The sequence below is a fragment of the Danio rerio genome, chromosome 9 (genome assembly GCF_052040795.2).
Source record: "Danio rerio strain M-AB ecotype USA chromosome 9, GRCz13ab, whole genome shotgun sequence".
Lineage (NCBI taxonomy): Eukaryota > Metazoa > Chordata > Actinopteri > Cypriniformes > Danionidae > Danio > Danio rerio.
Genome location: NC_141029.1, coordinates 44,642,469 through 44,663,079, shown reverse-complemented (window position 1 = coordinate 44,663,079; position 20,611 = coordinate 44,642,469). Strand labels below are relative to the sequence as shown.

The 20,611-nt window shown below is 39.4% G+C and overlaps 1 protein-coding gene across 50 annotated transcripts in view; it reads left to right on the top strand.

The window, feature by feature from the left end:
* Positions 1–20,611, top strand: part of ttn.1 (titin, tandem duplicate 1) — a 140,935-nt gene that overhangs the window by 75,972 nt on the left and 44,352 nt on the right. For 36 of the 50 annotated variants that reach the window (XM_087268374.1, XM_087268351.1, XM_087268345.1 and 33 more), the window contains 41 exons: positions 5–313; positions 423–604; positions 693–822; positions 950–1,249; positions 1,334–1,651; positions 1,739–2,035; positions 2,134–2,433; positions 2,836–3,150; positions 3,235–3,621; positions 3,739–4,020; positions 4,140–4,442; positions 4,601–4,903; positions 4,995–5,276; positions 5,368–5,667; positions 5,755–6,057; positions 6,163–6,471; positions 6,672–6,953; positions 7,052–7,351; positions 7,442–7,735; positions 7,844–10,813; positions 10,897–11,217; positions 11,559–11,843; positions 12,027–12,326; positions 12,418–12,840; positions 13,472–13,747; positions 13,836–14,135; positions 14,239–14,541; positions 14,636–14,935; positions 15,023–15,310; positions 15,409–15,711; positions 15,793–16,095; positions 16,179–16,484; positions 16,581–16,868; positions 16,951–17,241; positions 17,369–17,656; positions 17,768–18,358; positions 18,469–18,573; positions 18,663–18,860; positions 18,959–19,255; positions 19,362–19,949; positions 20,068–20,370. In XM_087268374.1, coding sequence (XP_087124500.1) covers positions 3,606–3,621; positions 3,739–4,020; positions 4,140–4,442; positions 4,601–4,903; positions 4,995–5,276; positions 5,368–5,667; positions 5,755–6,057; positions 6,163–6,471; positions 6,672–6,953; positions 7,052–7,351; positions 7,442–7,735; positions 7,844–10,813; positions 10,897–11,217; positions 11,559–11,843; positions 12,027–12,326; positions 12,418–12,840; positions 13,472–13,747; positions 13,836–14,135; positions 14,239–14,541; positions 14,636–14,935; positions 15,023–15,310; positions 15,409–15,711; positions 15,793–16,095; positions 16,179–16,484; positions 16,581–16,868; positions 16,951–17,241; positions 17,369–17,656; positions 17,768–18,358; positions 18,469–18,573; positions 18,663–18,860; positions 18,959–19,255; positions 19,362–19,949; positions 20,068–20,370 — 12,601 coding nt within the window. In that variant the 5' untranslated portion in view covers positions 5–313; positions 423–604; positions 693–822; ... (4 more) ...; positions 2,836–3,150; positions 3,235–3,605. The remainder of the gene's footprint in view (positions 1–4; positions 314–422; positions 605–692; positions 823–949; positions 1,250–1,333; positions 1,652–1,738; positions 2,036–2,133; positions 2,434–2,835; positions 3,151–3,234; positions 3,622–3,738; positions 4,021–4,139; positions 4,443–4,600; positions 4,904–4,994; positions 5,277–5,367; positions 5,668–5,754; positions 6,058–6,162; positions 6,472–6,671; positions 6,954–7,051; positions 7,352–7,441; positions 7,736–7,843; positions 10,814–10,896; positions 11,218–11,558; positions 11,844–12,026; positions 12,327–12,417; positions 12,841–13,471; positions 13,748–13,835; positions 14,136–14,238; positions 14,542–14,635; positions 14,936–15,022; positions 15,311–15,408; positions 15,712–15,792; positions 16,096–16,178; positions 16,485–16,580; positions 16,869–16,950; positions 17,242–17,368; positions 17,657–17,767; positions 18,359–18,468; positions 18,574–18,662; positions 18,861–18,958; positions 19,256–19,361; positions 19,950–20,067; positions 20,371–20,611) is intronic. The other 14 variants (XM_087268372.1, XM_087268366.1, XM_087268361.1 and 11 more) reach the window with 1 other exon arrangement.

Genomic DNA, 20,611 nt, shown 5'->3' with positions numbered 1-20,611 from the left:
GTAGACCCACCAAGTCAACCACCAGCACCTGTAGTAACAGACAAATCTCCAAGCAGCGTGAGTCTTTCTTGGACCCCACCAGATAGAGATGGAGGAAGTCCAATCAAGGGTTACATTGTTGAAGTTCAGGATGAGGGTTCACATGAGTGGAAAAGGATCAATACACCAGACAAGCTGATCCTGACTAATTCCTACACTGTGCCTGGTCTTAAAGAGAATAAGAAATGCAGGTTCAGGATTGTTGCCGTCAATGCTGCTGGTGAATCTGAGCCAAGTCCCAGAACTTCTGATATAATTGTACAGGATATTCTGGGTAATGTACTGCTGTCTACATGTGTTTCAGTATTACATAAAAATATTTAAAGCATACATGTAGAAAGTAATATTTGATTAAATATATATTTGACTTGATATGTTCACAGAGGAACCTGTCATTACCATCGATGTCACATCTCAGGAGCTTTTGAATTGTCGTGCTGGAACAACCCTCAAGATTCCAGCCACTATTTCTGGTAAACCTCTTCCAAATGTGACCTGGGAGTTTGATGGAACTGCCCCATCAGAGAAAAAGAATGAGCGTCACACTCTGCCAGTGGATTCAGATGTAGGAGAAGTCTCTTTTTTTTTTCAAAACACAGAGCTCATACAAACTTGCATTTTAAACAATATATATTGTCATTTAAACTTTGCAGATATCATCCAGTGATACAACATCAGTAGTGACAATCCCTGAGAGTAAATTACACCACTCTGGACGATACATCATCACTGCCAATAACCAGGCTGGCACTAAAATTGTTAAAGTTCGCGTGAATGTGCTTGGTAAGCAGCATTAAATTTTCCTCAAATTCTGAAAACATCAAAACCTAAAACAGCAGCAAAATCCTTACAATGCACATCCTAGAATTATGTATCACAATATGTCACCTAATGTGTCTCATTTGTCTAGATTTGCCTGGAGCTCCTAAAGACATCACAATAAGTGACATCACACGTGGTACATGTAGACTAAGTTGGAAGCCTCCAGACTGTGATGGTGGTGACAGAATTAAGAGCTACTTTATAGAGAAAAAGACTGTTGAAGGAAAGGCTTGGACAAAGGTCAACCCAGCTTGCACAACACAGTCCTTAGTTGTGCCAGACCTTATTGAAGGGCAAGAATACTTGTTCCGCATAAGAGCTGAGAACCGCTTTGGTTATGGGCCCCATACCACAACTATTGAGGGGACTAAGGCCAGGGATCCTATTCGTAAGTATATTTTGTAAATAAGTCTCAATAAAAATGTTTAAAAATATTTTATCCGGATTATAAAAAAAATACATATTTTTGCAGATCCTCCTGATCCTCCCACAAGAGTCAAAATCATTGATGTATCCAAGGGCATTGTAACTCTGACATGGAAGCCACCTAAGAATGATGGTGGTGCACCTGTGACTCACTATAATATTGAGCGTTTGTGGTGGGATAGCAGTGGAAACCAACAAGAGTCCTGGAGACAGTGTAACCGCCGTGATATTGATACCACTACTTTTAAAGTGGAGGATCTTCATGAAGGTGCTGAATATGAATTCCGTGTTAAGGCTGTGAATGAAGTTGGTGCAAGCAGACCATCCTCTACAGCAGGGCCAATCATTGTAAAGGATCAAAACAGTATGTACAGAACAACACAAGCAAACTAATTGAATGAGTCTTAGAGTTGCATTTGATACCAATCATCTTCCTTCCTTTCACTTTCAGGGGCACCTTTCATTGAGCTTCCAGAATTCATGGAGATTGAACAGGGTACAGACGCCCATATTGTTGCCAAGATTAAGGGATGCCCATTCCCAACTCTCACATGGCAGAAGGCTCCACCTCACAAGGGTGAAAACAAGGTTGACGTTGAATATGATGAGCACATCAACAAGCTTGTTGCTGACGATAGCTGCACACTGTTGATCCAGCAAGGCAAACGCTCAGATACTGGCCTCTACACACTTACTGCTAGCAATAGCCTTGGCACTGTTTCAAAGGAAATGAGGCTTAATGTTCTAGGTAAATGGCAGTCACTATTTTGTTTATATATGTAGACACAATTGTTTTTTATATATATATATATGAAGACATAACATCACTCTCTTCTTTTAAAACAGGACGTCCTGGAGCTCCATCTGCACCCATCAAATTTGAGGAAATTCGTGCTGAACAGATTACACTGTCATGGTTGCCTCCAAAAGATGATGGTGGCTCTAAAATTACAAACTACACTATTGAGAGGCGTGTTGTCAACAGAAAGACTTGGATACCTGTCACTAGTGAACCCAAAGAGAGATTATATACAATTGAGAATCTAATGCCAGGCCATGAGTACATTTTCCGGATTAGGGCTCAAAACAAATATGGTGTTGGTGATCCTCTTGATAGTGAACCTGAAGTAGCCAGAAATGTGTTTAGTAAGTATTCATTCAGACCATTAAAGGTGCTATTAATGGAACAGTTCATTCAAAAAGATCAAAATAGTTTCATTATTTACTTACCCTTCATGTTTCAAACATGCTTGGCTTTATTTAAATGATCTTCTTTTGTATTCAGTAGAAAAAATAAAGCTGGAAATATAAAACCATTCACTTTCAAATTATTTGATTTTCCTACTAAGGAAGTTATTGGATTATTGATTACATTGTTACATGATTCTAACTTTCTTCCAAATCATCTTTAGTGTTCTACAGAATACAAAAGTGTTAGAAAATAGGGAGAACATTTTTTATTTTTGGATGAACTATCCCTCTAAAAATATTCTGTATGTTAAAATTACATTGACTTCATAACATTGATTATGTTATGTGTTTTTAAAGTGCCACCTGGCCAATGCGAAAAGCCAACAATTTCTAGCGTCACAATAGACTCCATGACTGTGAATTGGGAAGAGCCAGAGTCAGATGGAGGCAGTCCAATCACAGGCTATTGGCTTGAGCGTAAAGAAACTACATCTAAACGCTGGAGCAGAGTAACCCGTGATCCAGTCCGACCCATGCCAATGGGTGTGTCTCACAGAGTCACGGGACTCATTGAGGGTTCTCAGTATTTGTTCCGTGTAAGTGCGATTAATGCAGCAGGAGTTGGACCTCCAAGTGAGCCATCTGAACCAACATTTGCCAGAGAACCTATAGGTAGGAGAAGCATTCAGGATTCAGAGTAGCTTAAATATTTAAAAAAAATGTGCTCTCACACTATGACAAACTGTTTTTTTGCAGCTCCTCCTTCTCCTCCAACTCCTAAGGTCACAGACTGGACAAAGACTACAGCAGACTTGGAATGGATTCCACCTTTGAAGGATGGAGGCTCAAAGATAATTGGATACTTTGTTGAATACAAAGAGGAGGGCACAGAAGCATGGGTTAAGGTTTGTTTTAGAGCTGAATATTAACATTTTGGCAAAAAGGTATACTTTTTTTATAGTTGCACAATAAATAAAAAAACTCTGTTACAGGCCAAAGACAAGGAAGTTAGAGGAACTAAATTTGTGATCACTGGACTGAAAGAGAATGCATTGTTTAAGTTCAGAGTCATTGCATTGAATGCTGCTGGTCTGGGTGAACCAGGTGAAGTTGCTGATGCTCTTGAAATGAAGGACCGTACAAGTAAGTCTCAGTTATTCAATATTAAACTCAACTAAGTCTTGTTTATTTGCTTGTGTAAGAACAAAAGCCTAATGATTTAGATACATTTTGAATTTAATTTATCAATTGTTTTTTCAGTTTTGCCGGTCCTTGAGCTGGACGTTTCAGTAAAGGAGAAGATGGTTATTCATGCTGGAGGTGTTATTCGTATCCTGGCTTACGTGTCAGGCCAACCTCCCCCTGTGATAACATGGAGCAGAGATGAATATCCAGTTCCATCAGAAGCTGTCATTGAAACGACCTCAATTAGCTGCTCCATGGTAATTAAAGACTGTACTAGAGCACAACGAGGTGTTTATACAATAACAGCCAAAAATGATGGAGGAGAGGTGAAGAAATCTGTCATTGTTGAAGTACTTGGTAAGTGAGAATGATACAGTAAAAGGTACATAATCACTTAAGTACAAATAGTCCACACATTACATTGAAAAAGGGGCATTACAAAAATGACATTTCCTTATTTTATTTTGCTTCTTCAGATGTCCCTGGTCCAGTGGGTGTTCCATTCACAGCAGAAAATCTTACAAGTGAATCATGCAAGTTGAACTGGTTTTTCCCTGATGATGATGGTGGATCTGCCATCTCCAACTACATAATTGAGAAACGTGAAGCTGAGCGCAAGGCTTGGACCTCTTGCTCCTACACAGCTGGAAGACAAAATGCTGTAGTAAATAATCTGGTGCTTAAAAAGGCATATTTCTTCAGAGTTGCAGCTGTAAATGCAATTGGAGTCGGTCCTTTCAACCAAACAGCATGTGAAATTGTGATTAAAGATCGCATCAGTAAGTATTTTCTAAATCAGTAAGCCTTTTCAGTATCAGTAAGCCTTTCTAAATCATTTCTTTGGTTCTAAAATAAAGTATATGACTAAGTTACACAGCTCTAAAATAATATTCAGCATTGATTGTGGTAAATCAACATTTGACCTCTTTGTGATTAGATGTTCCAGACCGCCCAGAAGAGCTTGAGGTGACTGCCATTACTAAAGACCATATTAGTCTGACTTGGAAACCACCTAAAAATGATGGAGGATCTGAAGTGATATCATACATTCTTGAAGCACGCACGATTGGCAAGGACAAGTTTGTCAGACTTACTAAAGACAAACTGATGGAGAGGAGATACACTTACGATGGTCTCCGTGAAGGCGAAACATATGAATTCCGTGTCAGTGCAGTGAATGAAGTTGGACCAGGCAAACCATCATTCTCCACTAAGCCAATTACATGCAAAGATGAACTTGGTATGTTATGTTATTTATTTATTTTTAAATCCACAACTCTTTTTCACTCATCTAAATTAATAATGATTTTTAATTTTTTTTCCGATTTTAGAACCCCCTACAATTGAACTGGACTTCCGTGATAAAGTGGTTGTGCGAGTTGGTGAAAGCTTTGCACTCCAAGGCCGGTACACTGGAAAACCAGCCCCATCTATCACCTGGTCAAGGGATGACAAAGAACTGAAAGCAGACAATCACATAAAGTTTAAAAATACTCTTACCACAATGTGCCTGGGTATTGTGAAAGCTCAACGTGGACACAGTGGCAAATATTGTGTGACAGTTGAAAACTGTACTGGTGCTCGCAAAGGCATCTGTAATGTCATAGTTGCAGGTAAGTGTCATAAAATTAGGAAAATGTTTACTGAAAAATAAAATATAATATGAATAAACATCGTACAACACAATTCTGTGCATTATTTTAGATCGACCGTTGCCTCCAGAAGGCCCAGTTGTCTTTGATGAAGTTCACAGAGATCACATGGTCATTTCTTGGAAGCCCCCTCTTGATGATGGTGGATCTGAAATTTCTAATTACATCATTGAGAAGAGAGATGTAAACAGGGACATGTGGACAACTGTAACATCTGCCACTACAAAAACCCACTGCAAGGTGCCCAAGCTTGTAGAGGGCCGTGAATACATTTTAAGAATAAGTGCCGAGAACATGTACGGCATAAGTGACCCACTGGAATCAGAGGAGATGAAAGCTAAAGATTTATTCAGTAAGTAAAAACAAAACATCAAACATTAAAGCTGTATTTTTTTCCTATCATCCTTCACTGTTCCTAATATCCTTCACATAATTACAGGAGTACCTGAGGCACCTGAGCAACCCACTGTAAAGGATGTTTATAATGATTCAGCACTGGTTATTTGGAACCGTCCTCGTGATGGTGGAAAGCCCATCACAAATTATATTTTGGAAAAGAAGGAGCCCTCTGCAAAGAGATGGTCTCGTGCAACGAGAGATCCAATCTACCCTGCTACACAGTACAGGGTACAAGAACTTGTTGAAGGCTGTGAATATGAATTCCGTGTAACAGCAGAAAATGAAATTGGCACCGGAGATCCTAGTGTTCCAAGTAAACCTATTCTTGCTAAGGATCCCATTGGTAAGTCTTAAAGTATTGACGACTTCATTTTGTAAATGCAAATCAGGAAATAATTTCATCATTCTTTATTCATTCATTCATTCATTCAAATCAATTCTTTACTAGTGCTGCCAAGCCCACCTGTTTTGCCTGAAGCTGTTGACAAGACTAAAGATTCTGTGAGTTTGTCATGGCGAGTTCCCCGTCATGATGGTAAAGGCAAAATTTTTGGTTACTTGATCGAGTATCAGAAGCCAGGTGCAATCGAATGGGTCAAGGCAAATGAAACTCCTGAATCATGCCCCGACACCAAGTTTGTTGTGACCAATCTACCAGAAGGTGAAGAGTTTCAGTTCAGAATTATGGCAGTAAATGCAGCTGGAAAATCTGAGCCTGCATATGTCAAGGAACCAGTAAAAGTTCATGACAGACTTGGTAATTTCTTCCTTATTTTGTTTATAATTTTAATTTTTACATATTAATACACATAATATGAATACTGAAGGGTAGCTGTTTTATGATATTAAATAAAAGCAATTACCTATGAATGTAATTGGAACCAGTCATATTTAAAAATCATAGTTGCATAATTTATCATTTATTTTTCTAACTTTCTAATCTGAATTTTTATGCAGAGGAGCCAGAGTTGTTGTTACATGCCAATATGTCACGTGACCACCTTGCCATGGTTGGGACAGATATTACACTCAGTGCTACACTTAAAGGCATGCCAATTCCCACTGTCTCTTGGAAAAAGAACGATGGTGAAGTTCCTGCCCATTGCCTTATTGAGGTCACAGCAACCGGAAGCAAACTTCACATTAAGAAATGTACCCGTGCGGACAGTGGCAATTATACCATCACTATTCAGAATGCAGCTGGATCAAAATCTGCTACATGCGCTGTTCTTGCTCTTGGTATTTTTAAAAATCATACTTTTAAAGTACACACAGTGTGTAAAGTGCATGTTTAAACAATCGTGGCACCATGATGACTGTTTCTCTTTTTGATCTAGATAAACCTGGACCTCCAAGGAATCTTGCCATCTCTGAAATCACAAGTGAATCAGCTTACTTGACATGGCAAAAGCCAGAAGATGATGGTGGGGCTGTAATTTCCCACTACATTGTGCAAAAGAAAGATGTAGCAGCTGAGAACTGGGTTCCAGTATGTGCTGCGTCTAAGAAACTTAGCCTCATGGCTCAGTATCTGATGGAGGGAACTCAGTATCTCTTCAGAGTTGCAGCTGAGAATCAATTTGGCAGGAGTGCATTTGTTGAAACTAACAAACCTATCAAGGCAGTTGATCCTCTATGTAAGTATTTATTTTTTAGTATTTAACATGTATTTTTGACTTTTTAAATAAATATTAAAATGTATTTACATTTTTTATTTGCATCTAAAGATCCCCCTGGTCCACCTAAGAATCTGCATCATGTGGATGCAGACAAAACTGAAGTGTGGCTTCAGTGGGAGTGGCCTGATCGCACAGGTGGAAGTGAGATCACTGGATTCATTGTTGAACATCAAGAAGAAGGTGCCACTGACTGGGTGACTTTCAAGACTGTCAGCAATCCTCAATGCCATGTTACTGGTCTTGTGGAGGGCAAAACCTACAGATTCCGAGTAAAATCACAAAATGCAATCGGCATTAGTCGACCAGACACCAGTGTGCCAATAACGTGTCAGGAGAAAACCTGTAAGATAATGTTATTATATCATCTTTTTTTAAATTGTAAAAATAAATATTGAAAACATATAATTAGATTTTATGTTACAATAATACATGAACTATTTTATTTTTCAGTGGCTCCAACTATTGAAGTTGATGTGAAACTTATTGAAGGCCTTGTTGTGAAGGCAGGCAGTACAATCCTCCTCCCAGCAGTTATGTTAGGAATCCCAACTCCAACAGCCAAGTGGCAAAGTGAAGGAAATGAGCTTAAAACGGAAGGCAAATTTAAGATTGTTACTGAAGGAAATTCAACAACATTGACCATTAGTGAATGTGCCAGAACTGACAGCGGAGAGTATAGTCTTACTGTATCAAACCCTGCTGGAAGCAAGTCTGTTGCTCTACATGTCACAGTCCTTGATGTTCCATCTGCTCCAGTTGGTCCTGTAAATATCCTTGAAGTTACTCCTGATCATATGATAATCCAGTGGCGTGCACCAAAAGATGATGGTGGTTCACCTTTGATGAGCTATGTTGTAGAGAAGAAGGATGTCAAAAAGCCTTGGGAACCATGGTCAGTAGTAAGTTCTGGAAGTACCAGCACAAAGGCTAAAGTTCCCCGTTTGGAAAAAGGACGTGAATATATTGTGCGTGTACGTGCTGAGAACAAAATTGGCATTGGTGCTGGTCTTGAAAGTCCCCCTACTATTGCCAAGCAAATGTTTGATCCACCAGGTCCTCCTGGCCAACCAACATGTTCTGATATTACAGAAAATGCTGTAACAGTATCATGGGCTGAACCAGAAACAGATGGTGGAAGTCCTGTAAGTGGCTATATAGTTGAGCGCAGGGAGATGACCGGAAAATGGATTCGTGTAAATAAAACACCAGTGTTGGATATTAGATACAGGGTTTGCGGTCTGTTTGAGGGCAACAGCTATGAATTCAGAATATTTGCTGAAAATGTTGCTGGTGTGAGCCAGCCTTCATATCCATCAGACCCAATGAAAGCAAAACGTCCAATTACTCCTCCGGGGCCTCCCAGTAACATTAAGCTGAAGGACTGGAGTAAGTCATATGCAGATTTGGTATGGACCAAACCTTCCCGAGATGGTGGCAGCCCTATCCTTGGCTATGTTGTCGAAATCCAAAGATCAGGTTCTGCACAATGGGATAAAATAAACAAGGATCTGATTAAATTCTGTGCATTTAGAGTACCTGGTCTTAATGAAGGCATAGAATACAGATTCCGTATAAAAGCGTCAAACAAAGTTGGAGATGGTGAGCCAAGAGAACTCACTGAAACTGTGCTCGCCAAGGACATTCTTGTTCCTCCTGAGGTGACGGTTGATGTTGCTTGTCGTGACCTCTTAACAGTAAGAGCAGGCCAGATCATCAACCTTGTGACCCGTGTTAAGGGCAGACCTGATCCTGAAATCACTTGGACTAAAGATGCAAGAGTTTTAGGCAGAGATAAACGCACTGAAATGAACAATAACTTCCCTCTTGTTGAGCTGGTAATTCAGGACGCGGTTAGAGCTGATTATGGGAAATATGCAATTCAGGCAAAGAACAGCAGTGGTCAAGCACAAGCTACAATTATAGTCAATGTGCTTGATATTCCTGGAGCCTGTCAGAATTTGAAGGTTGCTTATGTGACTAAAGATTCATGTATGGTGTCCTGGGAAAATCCTGAGGATAATGGTGGCACTGAAATTACTAACTACAAAATTGAGTGCCGACAACCAAGTCAAAGGGGGTGGACAGTTGTATCTTCTGACTGCACCAAACGACTTGTCAAAGCTCCACTCGTTCAGAATTGTGAATATTTCTTCCGTGTGAGTGCAGAGAATAAAATTGGAGCTGGTCCACCAACAGAATCCAAAACACCAGTTCTTGCTGTTGACCCAGTTGAGAAACCTGGTGAACCAGAGAACTTCCAAATCACTGAAATTGGCAAAACATTTGTCTTCCTTAAATGGAAGAAACCAGAATATGATGGTGGTAGCCGTAACCTTGCCTACCATGTTGAAAAGAAGCCTAAAGAAGCAGATGAATGGGAAAGATTACACAAAGGCGCTATCAAAGAAACCTATTTCATGGCTGACAGATGTATTGAGAACCAAATTTATCAATTTAGAGTTCAAACAAAGAATGAGGGTGGAGAGAGTAACTGGGTGACAACAGCTGAAGTTCTTGTAAAAGAGGAACTTGTTCAGCCAGAGCTTAAAGTCAAAATGGTTGGTACTCTTGTTGTTAAAGCAGGAGATGCAGTTTCAATTGAGGCAGAGCTTCTAGGAAAACCTCAACCTGAGGTTAAATGGTCTAAAGAAGGTGACACTAGAGATATCAGCAAAGGTCTAAGAGTGCAGGTTGAAACGGGCACCAACTTCACAAAATTACAACTCTCAAATTCAAGACGTGGGGATACTGGAAAATACATAATCACTGCAACAAACGCTGCTGGAACCTGTTCTGCTGAGGCCAAGGTGAATGTTCTTGATAGACCAGGCCCTATTAGAGACCTAAAAGTTTCAGATATTTCTATTGACAGATGCAAGCTTGCATGGGAGATACCAGAAGATGATGGCGGTTGTGAGATTTACAACTACATTATTGAAAAATGTGAGGCAAAGAGAGGAGTATGGTCAATTCATTCTGCTGCTATAATTACCAACTCAGCTAAAGTTACACGACTTATTGAAGGCAATGAATACATATTCCGTGTGAGAGCTGAAAACAAGATGGGTGCTGGCCCTGCTGTTGAATCCGAGTCTATTATTGCAAGGACCCAGTTCAGTAGACCAGGTGCTCCTGATGCTCCAGAAGTGACAAAAATTACAAAAGACACAATGGTTGTAATGTGGTGCTCCCCTGATAATGATGGAGGCAAACCTATCACTGGTTATATTCTTGAGAAAAAAGAAGAACATGCCATTCGGTGGGCTCCTGTTGTTAAATCTCCATATGCAGGAACACAAATGACAGTTACAAGTTTACTGCCAAATCATGAATACCAGTTCCGTGTCAAGGCTGAAAATGAAATTGGAGTTGGTGATGCAAGCAAGCCATCCAGAACATTCACTGCAAGAGATCCAGTTGGTATGTCCAGTCAGTAAAATATTTGGTCAAATATTGGCTTGTTTTTTCTTTGCAGTCCCATTTTCATTTTTTCTTTTTTGCAGAGCCTCCTGGTCCTGTTAGTAACTTAAAGGTTACTGACAGCTCAAAGACATCAATTACTCTTGCATGGACAAAGCCTACATATGACGGAGGTGCTCCTCTTATTGGATATGTTGTTGAGATCAGAGTCAAGGGTACAGGAAAGAAGGGGGATGAGGGCTGGAAAAGATGCAACGTTGCTGCGCAGTTGATTGGTACAGAATTCACAGTCTCTAGCCTGGACGAGAAGCTTGAATATGAATTCCGTGTGTCAGCACAAAATCAGGTTGGCATGAGTCAGCCAACTAATCTTGAAGGAGCTGTCACACCAAAAGAAGTCTTGGGTGAGTTTACTTGACTTTTTTTTCACATTTTTACTCAACATTAATTTCTAGTTCAGTTGTGGGGAATTAATGGTCAGGGAGTTGGACTTGTAATGGAAAGGTTGCAGTTTTCATTCCTGGTCCTGGCGGGAATTGAAGATGGGGGAGTGCATGAAACCACACTCTCTCCATCTTCAATACCCAGCTGAGTTGTTCTCAAGCAAGGCTAATTGATCATGAGGTACTGAAATTGCTCCCTGGGTTCTGGAATGCTGCAATTGCTGCCCACTTCTCTGTGTATGCTCTCTCTGTGTGCATGTGTGTTCCTAATTCCCTGTCTTGATGCTTTTCCGCCATTTCAGAGGCCCCTGAGATTGATTTGGATGCAGAACTGAAGAAAGGACTTACTGTTAGGGCAGGATGCCCAATAAGATTAGTTGCAACAATCAGAGGCAGACCTGCTCCGAAAGTTTTATGGAGGAGAATGGGAAAAGATAATGTTGTTCAGAAGGGCCACGTCGATCTCATTGACACCATGACATTCCTTGTTATCTCTGATAGTACTCGTGATGATTCAGGCAAATATTCATTGAATGTATCCAGTCCAGCTGGAGAGAAAGCTGTGTTTGTGAATGTCAAAGTACTTGGTAAGTAAAAAAAAATGCATTATGTATCACTTTGTCATATGATTTCTGATAACAAAAAATAACAACCAAAACATTTGAATTAACTTTAAATAAGATATTGGAAAACTTAAACCACAGCAATACTTAAACTTTCCAAATATGTATTAATCATACATTTATTTATTTTTTCTTTTTCATAAATAGATACACCTGGGCCTGTTGATGGTCTTGAAGTTACTGACATGACAATGTCGTCTTGTAACCTCACATGGTCTCCACCTGAAACTGATGGTGGCAGTAACGTAACTCATTACATTGTAGAGAAACGAGAAATTGATCGCAAGACATGGGCAACAGTGAAAGCTAACGTTGAAAAGACCACATTTAAAATTAGCAATCTTGTCCCAGGAACAGAGTATTACTTCCGTGTAGTAGCTGTAAACGAGTATGGTCCTGGTGTCCCAAGAGTTACACCAAAATCCTATCTGGCCTCTGATCCAGTCAGTAAGTGCAATTCTTAGCTCAATAAATTTTCAATGCTTTGAAATTCTTTTTGAAAGTGTATTAATATGACAATTGTTTTTCTTTTATTAAGGTAAGCCTGATCCACCACAAAAAGTTGATGTTCTGGAGATTTCTAAGAACAGTGCCACTGTTGGATGGGTAAAACCAATGCGTGATGGAGGAGCTAAAATAGATGGCTATGTTATTGACTATCTTGAACTCCCAATGCCTAAACCTCCCAAACAACCAGTGGAGGTTGAAGGTGAGGCTGAACCTGGTGTAGAGCCTGTGGTTCAGCCACCACCTGAACCTGTGGCTGCTGAAGAGGAGAAAGAGGAGAAAGAGGAGAAAAAAGAGGAATGGACACCATATACAGTTGTAAAAGGTTTGAGCATCTCCATTGCTGGACTAAAGGAGGGAAGAAAATACCGCTTCAGAGTGGCAGCAAGAAATTCCATGGGATCCAGTCTTCCTACAGAGACCAGAGAAGCTTATGAGATAAAGGAGCAGATGTGTAAGTTACAGAATATATATACACACACACACACACACACACACACACACACACACACATACATACAGTTGAAGTCAGAATTATGAGCCCCCCTAAATTATTAGCCCCCGTGTATTTTTTTTTTCTTTTCCAATTTCTGTTTAACGGAGAGAAGACTTTTTTAAAAATAATAGTTTTAATAACTCATTTCTGATAACTGATTTATTTTATCTTTGACAGTACATAATATTTTCCTAGATATTTTTCAAGACACTTCTATGCAGCTTAAAGTGACGTTTTTCGTAACATAGTTCGGTTAACTAGGCAGGTCAGGGTAAGTAGGCAAGTGATGTATTAGGATGGTTTGTTCTGTGGACTATCGAAAAAATATAGCTTGAAGGGGCTAATATCTTTGACCTTAAAATGGGTTTAAAAACTTAAAAACTGCTTTTATACTAGCTGAAACAAATAAGACTTTCTCCGAAAGAAAAAAATTCTCACTCTAACTATATATATATATATATATGTGTGTGTGTGTGTGTGTGTGTGTGTGTGTGTGTGTGCGTGTGCGTGTGTGTGCGTGTGTAATCTTCAGAACATATTTTGAATTAGACTCTAACTAAAATTATTTAATTTTGTGTTTTCTTCCCAGTTGAACCCAAAATTATTATGACAGAACTTGTCACTGCAAAAGCAGGGGCAAAACTGAGGGTTGAGGCTCTTGTATCTGGAAAGCCAGCACCAGCGTGCCAGTGGAAACGAGGAGAAAATAATGTTGTCTCATCAAGTCGTCTTGCTGTGCACAAATCTCAGAACATGTGTGTGCTCATCATTAAGGATGTTTCAAGACAAGACAGTGGTGAATATAGCCTTGTTGCTGAGAATTCCAGTGGAAAAATTGAGCAGACATTGAAAATCATCATCAGAGGTTAGAGCCTATCATTTTTATCATCACCATCCAACAAAAATGCCTGTGTCATCATGTAGTTAAATGTTTGTAACATTCTTTGTATCAGATATTCCTGGACCACCTGAGCCACCATTTGAGATCAGTGACATTGATTCTGATGCCTGTACCCTATCCTGGAACAAACCTACTGAAGATGGGGGTAGCAATATCACAAATTATGTGGTTGAGAAATGCGATGTCAGCAGAGGTGACTGGGTTACTGCTCTTTCCAGCTGTGGCAAAGCTGGCTGCAGAATAGGAAAGCTTATTCCTGGAAAGGAATATATCTTCCGTGTCCGTGCTGAGAACAGATTTGGTATTTCAGATCCCCTTGCATCTGAAAGAATGGTTGCCAAGTTCCCCTTCGGTGAGTTGACATTTTAGCATGTGCAGTAGCTGTCAATTTGCAACTGATGAAAAATAGTTATGCAGCCTATGTGTCACTGTTTAACAATTTAATTTTCTTTAAGATGTTCCTGGTGAACCTTTGAACTGCCGCATCAATAAAGTGAACAAGGACTGCATGTTTGTGGCTTGGGATAAGCCAGAGTCTGATGGTGGCAGTCCAGTTACTGGATACTACATTGAACGCAAAGAGAGAAACAGTCTCCTCTGGGTTAAGGCTAATGATTCTGTTGTCCGCACAACTGAATATCCTTGTGCTGGCCTGATTGAGGGTCTTGAATACACGTTTAGAGTGTCAGCTATAAACCGAGCTGGACAGGGCAAACCAAGCAAGAAAACTGATTTCATCACCGCAAGAACACCTGTTGGTATGTCCATGTAATACACATTGCCATCTATAAATATTTGCATATAAGATGTTTACATTCACTGTTTTTCTTTTGTTTTTTTATTTATTTCTAGATGCTCCTGGAAAACCAGAGGTGCTGGATGTGACTAAGAATGCAGTTTCACTGGTTTGGACCAAACCAAAAAATGATGGTGGTAGCAAGATTATTGGTTACTATGTTGAAGCGATGAGACTTCCAGGAGACACTTGGGTGCGTTGCAACACAAGTAGTCAAAATGTGCCTCGTGAGGAGTACACTGCAACTGGCTTAGAAGAGGGTGCTAATTATCAGTTTAGGGTAATTGCCAAGACAGCAGTTAACATTAGTAGACCTTCTGAAATCACTGATCCCATTCTGGTGTCTGCAGAAAATGGTAAGTTTTTTATGTTTTAAAATATCATTTAAATGTTTTCTAAATGTAATTTGCCTAACTGTGTTTGTCATGTTTGCTTGTCTTTAGTTCCTCCAAGAATTGAGCTTTCAGTACAGATGAAGAAGATGTTGCCAGTGAAAGCTGGGTCAGATGTTTGCCTAGAAGCTGAAGTTTTTGGTAAACCAATGCCCAAGGTTACTTGGAGCAAAAATGGAGAAACGTTGAAAGCTGACAAAGAATTCAAGATGTCTCAAAAGAGACATCTCTTTTCTCTCAGCCTTGATGCAGTTACTAAACTTCATGCTGGAAATTATGGAATTCATGCTGCAAATGCAAGTGGTAATACAACTGCAGAAATACAACTCAAAATTTTAGGTGAGTTTTATTGTATTTGTATTGTTTTGCTGATTTAAAAAACAACAGATATAACAAAATATTTTTGGCATAACTTATCACACTTTTCCCTAACACAGATATACCTGGCCCGCCTGCCTCTGTCAAGCTTGATGAGATACTTTCAGATCGGGTCAAGCTGAGCTGGGAGGCTCCACTTGTTGATGGTGGCTCTCCAATCACAAATTATGTTGTTGATAAACGTGAAACAAGTAGGGCTGAGTGGGCCCAAGTTTCTGCTAAAATCAGCCGTGATACAACAGAATGTTCAGTAGAGAGACTGATAGAGGGGCATGAGTACCAGTTCCGTGTTCGTGCTGAAAACCACTATGGTACTGGTGATGCCATCATATCAGAACCAGTTGTTGCAAGAAATCCCTTCAGTAAGGCTTTTCTATTCTTAAATTGTTATTATCGTAAAGTATTGTAAAATTTCTTTGTTGTAATCTACTTGTCATTTATAGCTGTTCCTGGAGCGTGTGACCCACCTGTCCTCACAAATATCACAAAGGAACATATGACTGTGAGCTGGAAGGAACCTTCTGATGATGGAAAATCACCTATTCTTGGATATTTAGTTGAGAAACGTGAAACCAAGGAAGTGAACTGGACGAAAATAAACAGAAAACCCTTGCTGGAGAGAACCCTTGAGGTTGGAGGTCTTTCTGAGGGAGCTCAGTATGAGTTCAGAGTTATTGCTGTTAATAAAGCTGGCCTTGGCAAGCCCAGTGATCCATCCAATGCTGCCTCAGCTCTTGATCCTTTATGTACGCATCAGAAGTACAATATGTGTTATATGCCCTAATATGTGAGAGAATTTATTAATAACTCTGATTTATCTTGTTTACAGATCCTCCAGGCCCACCAATTTCTCCCAAGGCAATAGATACCACCAACAGCACCATAAAACTAACTTGGACTAAACCTGCAAATGACGGTGGAAGTGACATTTTGGGATACCTTGTTGAATGCAAGAGAATTAACACAACAGACTGGATAAGATGCAATGTACCAAAGAACCTTCAGGATACAAATTATGTTGTGACTGGACTCTTGGAGAACTCAGAGTACCAACTTCGTGTTAGTGCTGTAAATAAAATTGGATTCAGCCAGCCTTGCGAAGTTCCTGAAAAACACATTGCGAAGGACGTTTTTGGTACAAATATATTTCTAATTTTAAAATAATTAATGGTATATATATATTTTATTTGTTCAAATACTATTGGTGATTTTTTTTCCTATGTTGTTCCAGTTACTCCTGAGGCTGAGCTTGATGCAGAGCTGAAGGATACTTTGGTGCTTACAGCTGGCAGCAAAATGAAACTTCATGCCAAAATTAAGGGTCGACCAATCCCCAGGGTGACCTGGGCCAAGATGAACACAAACATTAAGGACAGACAAGGAATCATAATCAAGACGACTGACACAGATACCCTGGTTTGTGTTGAGAAAGTAAACAGATATGACGCAGGGAAATACATTCTGAATCTTGACAGTGTTAGCGGAATGAAGATGTACACTGTCATTGTCAAGGTCCTCGGTAAGTTCTGTGAAATTAACCAGATTTAAAATGTATGTAATATTTCATATTAACTAAAGTATATTGTAACTCTAAAATACAGATACTCCTGGACCTCCACTGAATTTGATGATAAAAGAAACATCAAAGGACAGTGCCTCCATCCTATGGGATGAACCTCTAATTGATGGTGGAAGTGAAATCACAGGTTACATTGTTGACAAAAGAGATGCAGAAAGGAAAGCATGGTCAAATGTTACAACTTCCTGCACAAAGACATCTTTCAAGATCGAAGATTTAGAGCCTGGCAGATCATATTGCTTCAGGGTTCTGGCTCAAAATCAGTATGGTATTGGTGAGCCATGTGAAACAGTGGATGCTGTCAGAGCTTCTGGTGAGTAAAGAGATAAATATTGGTCATTTAGTTTTTATTTGCAGACAAAAAATTGCCACTGTGTATTTTTAGAAAAGTCTTATCTTCTTATATCTTCTATATAATTAACTTAATAAATGTCTTCTAGAACAACCTGGACCAGTTATGGACTTCAAGACCTTACTGGTAACCAAGGACTCTTGTACACTTTCATGGAAAAAACCCATCAGTGATGGAGGAAGCCGCATCATTGCATACGTGCTTGAGGTCCTTAATGGCGAAGACAAATGGAAGGAGCTTCTCCGATCAAAAAACATGCAATATAGTGCAAAGGATCTTGTAGAAGGAAGGGAGTACAAGTATAGAGTATTTGCAACAAATGATTCTGGTGATGGTCCTGTGAAAGAACTCTCTGTACTGGCAAAAGATATCAATGGTGAGATTTCTAATTTAGTTTGTACATGGATAAGAAATGCTCTTGAGATACATTGAGTGTATTGTGCTTTAAACTGCCCTCCTTAAAGATTATTTTTTTATATTGTTTTAGTTCTTCCAAGCTGTGACTTACGGGATTTGCCTAACTTAAATTACATTGCAAAAGAAGGAAGCAATGTTCGTCTCAAGATTCCTATTATTGGAAAGCCCACCCCTGCTGTATCATGGAAGAAGGGAGAAGATGAAAATCTCACAGACACAGGAAGAGTGTGTGTAGAATCAACGGCTGTAAACACAACTCTCTTGATACGTGACTGCCAAAGAACAGATGCCTCAAAATACACGATCACTCTTCGCAATTCTGCTGGAACAAAAGAGTCCACAATTTTTGTCAGAGTTGTTGGTAAACCTGGAATTCCAAATGGACCAATAAAGTTCAAGGAGGTGACTGCAGATGGTGCAACATTAAAATGGAGTGCTCCTAAAGATGATGGTGGATCTGAAGTCATCAACTATATTCTTGAGAAACGTGACTCCATTACTAACATGTGGGTTACTGTGTCCTCATCTGTAGTCACAAACAGTTTCAGAGTGACTGGACTCCATGAGGGAACAGAATACATTTTTAGAGTTAGTGCAGAAAACAAATATGGAATTGGTGAAGGCCTCAAATCAGAACCTATGGTCGCCAAGCATCCTTTCAGTGAGTAAATTTTAAAACTTTTGTTATCAGAGTCAAAAGTACGTACTAAACATGTATTAAAAATAATATCATGTGTAAAAAATCTCAATTTCTTATTCGCATTTCACCAGATGTACCAGATTCACCTCCTCCCCCACAAGTCATGAGTATGCGCCATGATTCAGCAACTCTTACATGGTTTGATCCAAGAAAAACTGGAGGCTCACCAATCACAGGTACTGAAAAAATGAAAATAAGACATTAGCTAAGCTACAAGTAAAAAAAATTAAAATAGGATATTTTAATATTTTTCTTTTGCTTACAGGCTACCATGTTGAATTCAAGGAAAGAAACAGCATGTTATGGAAAAGAGCGAACTCAGCACCTTTGAAGATGAGAGATTTCAAAGTAACAGGCTTAACAGAGGGTTTAGAATATGAATTCAGGGTTATGGCTATTAATCTGGCTGGTGTTGGTAGACCTAGCCCTCCAACTGAGCCTCTGGTTGCTTTGGATGCTATAGGTAAGAACAGCCTGAGTATCCTGAGTCCTGAGTATTAATACACACTGTTTTGTTGAAGTTTGGTTTTTAATCATTTGCTTGAACACAATATGTTATAGATGCACCTGGCAAACCCGATGTGATTTGCATCACTAGAAGTACTGTAACACTTCAATGGACTGAACCTCAATATGATGGAGGACACAGGCTTACAGGCTATATTGTTGAAAGACGTGACCTTCCAGCCAAGGTCTGGGTGAAGGCTAATACAGTAAATGTTATAGACTGTGCATATACTGTAGCAGACTTGCAAGAAGGATGCAAATATGAATTTAGAATAAGAGCAAAGAATGCAGCTGGAGCCATAAGTCAACCCTCTGAACAAACTGATACCCTTATGTGCACAGATGAATATGGTAAGACTCTTTTACTTTTTCAATCCCATGCATCTTGAGAATATTATGTTCCATGTTATCTTACCCTTAATTATTGTGCTAATTAGTTTTACTGACTATCTTGCAGCGGCACCAACCATTATAATCGATCCAACAGTCAAGGAAGGGCTTACTGTTAAATCTGGAGATACAATTGTGATTACTGCAACAAGCATCCTGGGAAAACCACAACCAACCTCAGTGTGGTCAAAGGGGGGAAAGTATTTCAAGCCATCAGATGTGTGTCAGATAGAAACTACTCCTTCTTCTTCTACACTTTTTATCAAGTACGCAAGTAGGAAGGACTCAGGAGAGTACACAATTACAGCAAGCAACCCATTTGGTGTGAAAGAGGAAAATGTGAAAGTTACAATTTTAGATGTTCCTGGTCCACCAGGGCCAGTTGAAGCAAGTGGAATTTCATCTGAAAAGGTCACTTTGACATGGACAGCTCCTCACGAAGATGGAGGATCTCCAATTAAATCCTACATACTGGAGAAGAGAGAAACAAGCCGCCTGCTTTGGACCATTCTTGCAGAAAATGTTATTGACTGCCATTTTGTTGCCAATAAGCTAATCCAAGGAAATGAGTACATATTCCGGGTTTCTGCTGTCAACAATTCTGGAGCTGGTGATGCCTCTCACTCTGGGCCAGTGAAAATGGTGGATAGCTATGGTATGTTTATAATTTTGATATTATTGATAGTAATTATTATTTGAAAATTAGGTGTATGCTTCTGGAAAGCTGGATATGTGCATGCAATACGGTTAAAAATATATTTTACTTCTTTCAGGTCCCCCAGGCCCACCAGCTAAACCAGAAGTTGAAAATGTGGCAGGAAATTCTGTTACAATTGCTTGGAAACGACCAGCTGATGATGGAGGAAGTGATATAACAGGCTACATGGTTGAAAAGAAAGAAAAGAAGGGAATGAGATGGACACGAGCATCAAAGAAAACAATTGCTGACCTTCACTTTGAAGTGAAAGGGCTCAAAGAGGGAGTTGAATATGAATTTAGAGTAGCTGCTGAGAATAAGGCTGGATTTGGTGAGCCTAGTGAACCCTCAATTCCTGTGATGACAAAGCTTGTTGCATGTAAGTAAAAGATTATCATTTACACACCGGGGAAGCAAATTCATTAAACACATTAAATGTTTGCTTTCAATGTTATTTTGCGACTGCTTTAAATTCTGTTTTTATGTTTATTTTGTTGTATTCGCATTGTGCAGTGCTATGTGTCATGCTTAATTGTATTTTAGAGAAATTAAGAAAGTTACTTTTAAAGGCACTATTCAATATCAATGTATCACTTTTTATTAATTGTATGTTTTATGTA